At 40.0% G+C, this 3,209-nt stretch overlaps 1 protein-coding gene across 3 annotated transcripts in view; it reads right to left on the bottom strand.

Annotated features, from left to right (window-relative positions):
• Positions 1 to 1,148, bottom strand: part of casz1 (castor zinc finger 1) — a 70,823-nt gene extending 69,675 nt beyond the window's left edge. For all 3 annotated transcript variants that reach the window (XM_035656140.1, XM_035656139.1, XM_035656141.1), the window contains exon 1: positions 706 to 1,148. In XM_035656140.1, the coding sequence (XP_035512033.1) occupies positions 706 to 754 (49 nt within the window). In that variant the 5' untranslated portion in view covers positions 755 to 1,148. The remainder of the gene's footprint in view (positions 1 to 705) is intronic.
• Positions 1,149 to 3,209: the final 2,061 nt, after the last annotated feature.

Genomic DNA, 3,209 nt, shown 5'->3' on the forward strand with positions numbered 1-3,209 from the left:
CCACCTGCAAATTTACCTAACATGCAATGCATTTTATTTCTTAGAGTGTTTACATTTTAATGTAACATAAACCAATGTACTGTATAATATATACTAATTAGAAGTACCTGGAAAGGTGCAAGCATAGCTGCTGTTCGGTTTTCATGTGTGACAACATAAGCAACACAACAGTTTGTTTGCTTTGTCCCCTTGGCAACAAACCCTTAGGCCATTCAATGTACCCTAATGGCACTGCCAGTGCCTCTGTGGGTAAAACCAATACCTGTATTTCTACAGTACCAAACGCCGCCTTATTCAAAAACATATAATTAAATGAAAGAACTAAACAAGCAGGAAAACACGGATGAGAAAAAAAACAAGCCTAACAGTGAGTTCTCCTGCTCTCATGAGAAATAGACTCTGACAAGAGAAAATGAAACTGGCTTTGTGAACTTTCTTCACATGTGTACAGCATGTAGCACAACGTCATGAGTCGTGAGCTGGGGAAATGGGCAATCATATTTGATATTGCAGTCACCTTTGGGCACTGTCAAAGAGCTATAAATAAGGGTGTCGCAACACTTGGGTATACGTACTCGTTGGCACATAGTTTAATCATGAACAACTTCCCCCCCTCAGTATATTTAGTCAGAGATAAAGGCACACCTTAAACTGTCAGCTAATAAAACATATCTGGCACAGACAGAAAAGAAGAAGAGTACTCACCATATTCAGGGAAGTCGAAGTTAAATCCTCTCAGACATGTAACTTTCATAATATTACTCAACTCTGTTAGAAAGTCATTCGAATGTTGGTTGGTGGAAGGGGAAATAAAGCGGAAAAGTAACTAGATAAAAAAAGGCTTCCTTCAATCATGCACTAAACTCCTTGACATGTAATCTGTCAATAGTTTGTTGCTGAGATAATGCCGGCTGCCACGAGCGGATTTGATTGGCAGCTTAGGGTCTGGCCCCTCCTTCCTGTGGTTTGACGGGGGGTAGGTGAAAGAATACGGAGACTCCCCCTTCACTGCTCTCTCTCTCACTCTCTGTGTCGCTCTCTGTGTCGCTCTCTCTCTGGCTCTCGTGCGCTGCCTCTCTCTCTCACTCTCTGCTTTGCCTCCATACACACACACACGCACAGACCAAGCTGTTGGTGATGTTGTCTGAATAGGCTGATAGGAAATTATGGCAGAGGAACCGGAGCAGTTTTTTTCTCCCTCCCTCAGTGGGCTGGCCTTTTCCATCTTTGTGGTCTTCTAGCCTTTCAACTCTCTTGGGGTGGAGCCTCCACTGCTTCTATTCAAATGAGGGGAGCTCAACACTTTAAAAAAAAGGTTTTGGGGAGGAAGAGATTACACGTTTATTAAAATATATTATACTTTTGCTGCGCAGAAGTATTTGAGGCTTTTAGACTAATTATTTAAATCAAATACAATGTGACTACCTGTAAAAGCTTTGTTTTAAAGACCAATATTTTATTTTTGTTTTATATAAGGTACAAATACAATAAGTGAAAGGACATTTTTTACAATTTTGTATCATTGAATGTCACACACTAAAGGGTCGATTTCAGACTGCTTGTCCTCTTATGTCTCTTGCCAGAAGAAGGCAAATATATTACTCCAACACTTCCACAGCTTAAAACAAATAACTCTTTCACTTCTTTTACAAAACAGAGATCCTCTCTATTTCAGTGCCTTGTTGTATACTTTCTTTGCCTCTCTCCCTCAGAGCACACTCTTTCTCCTTCCCTCCCTGTGATAAGCTATCAGTTTTCATTGTAATTTCAGGTGAAATGATAAACGACAGCCGTTACCAGGTGACAATGAATACTTTATAAGACAAACCCCTTATTTGCCTGGCAGTTTCTTCCGCAGTGGCATGCAAAGTGCCTCTGGACCATTTGTACATAATGCCCATACTGTAAACATGGCTCAAGAATGTGGAATTTACAAGGTGTCACAAAATGACAAAAAGGTCACTGGATATTCCTGTTTTCTACAGCAGTTTTATTTTGAATGAAGGTGGTGTATAACTAACATTTACTGGTTATAGAAAAGAGGAAATGAACAGCTTTATGGCTGTGAACCATAATGCCATGAGACATTGTCCTGGCTTCAGTTCCTGAGTGCTGTCAGCATAGTCCAAAGTATGTACATAAAACAGGTTTTGGTTGATTTTGAAATTATGATGACTCATCCTGGTTAATAATGGGAAAACAAGCATTGTCTCCTCCTTCCTAACCCACATAAAGGAAAATGTCCTTAAAAGAGTTTCTATCAAAAGGTTCCACCCTTGATCTAACATTGTACAGTAAATACTACTTCAGTTTTTGTTAGCCATGATAAAAAATCTAATTGTTTTACATGGCCTGACTTGGCAACCAGACCTTTTTTTCTGTTTCAAAGGTGTTGGATAAAATCTTTTGTCAAATGTCATTTATTTTCTTTATCAATCACATATTGTACAAACATATTTTGTTGGCGGATTAGTGAAACCTGGTAAGGCCTGAGGCCTATGTGGATCATTACTGAACAAACTTTGGGGTAAATACTCCCTGAACACAGTGAAAACATGTTAATAAAGCTCTTTTATTTACTGTAATGTTGTGCAAAAGGTATGAAATATTGTCAATAAAGCTAAAAGACTAAAGTGTACTCAGATCACTGGTGCTGGAGCATATTAAATCTTAAAGGTGTTAAGCTCTTGTGAGCAGCTTAATACCAACCGCACTGTGATAAGACATGGAGCATGTGATATTATTCGAATTTTATGTTAAAAAAAACTCTATTGCTGTTTTAAATGATTGGGGTTGAAAATAAGATATGAAAACACCTGTATTGCTGTTAGTGATGCTTTGTTGCATGTAGGTACAGCATATCAGTAAAAAGGAAAAGAAAAACTTCTACAGTATTTCTAAACTTGATATTGGGTATGTTTCGGTTTGCAGGGTGAATTCTATTCATGTCCACAGGAGGGAGGGTTTATCGCCCATGCATTACAGCCCTCTGGCCCTCGAGCTGCCATCTTTGGGGGCGAAACCATTACTTTTCAAAAGGAGCTGTGGGGCTTTTCGTTTGATGTGGTCTGAGGGTATTGTATGGTGCATGCGGGAGAATGTTGAGGGCAAGGTGGAGTGTGTATGCGTGTGAGCGTGTGTGTGCGCGCTGCCGTGCGTGTGACATGGCAGGGGTACATCAGTCAAAGGGCCGCCGGGCCAGACGTTTG

This window comes from Morone saxatilis, unplaced genomic scaffold (genome assembly GCF_004916995.1).
Source record: "Morone saxatilis isolate NCDOM2014 unplaced genomic scaffold, NCSU_SB_2.0 Contig15, whole genome shotgun sequence".
In the NCBI taxonomy this organism is placed as follows: Eukaryota; Metazoa; Chordata; class Actinopteri; family Moronidae; genus Morone; species Morone saxatilis.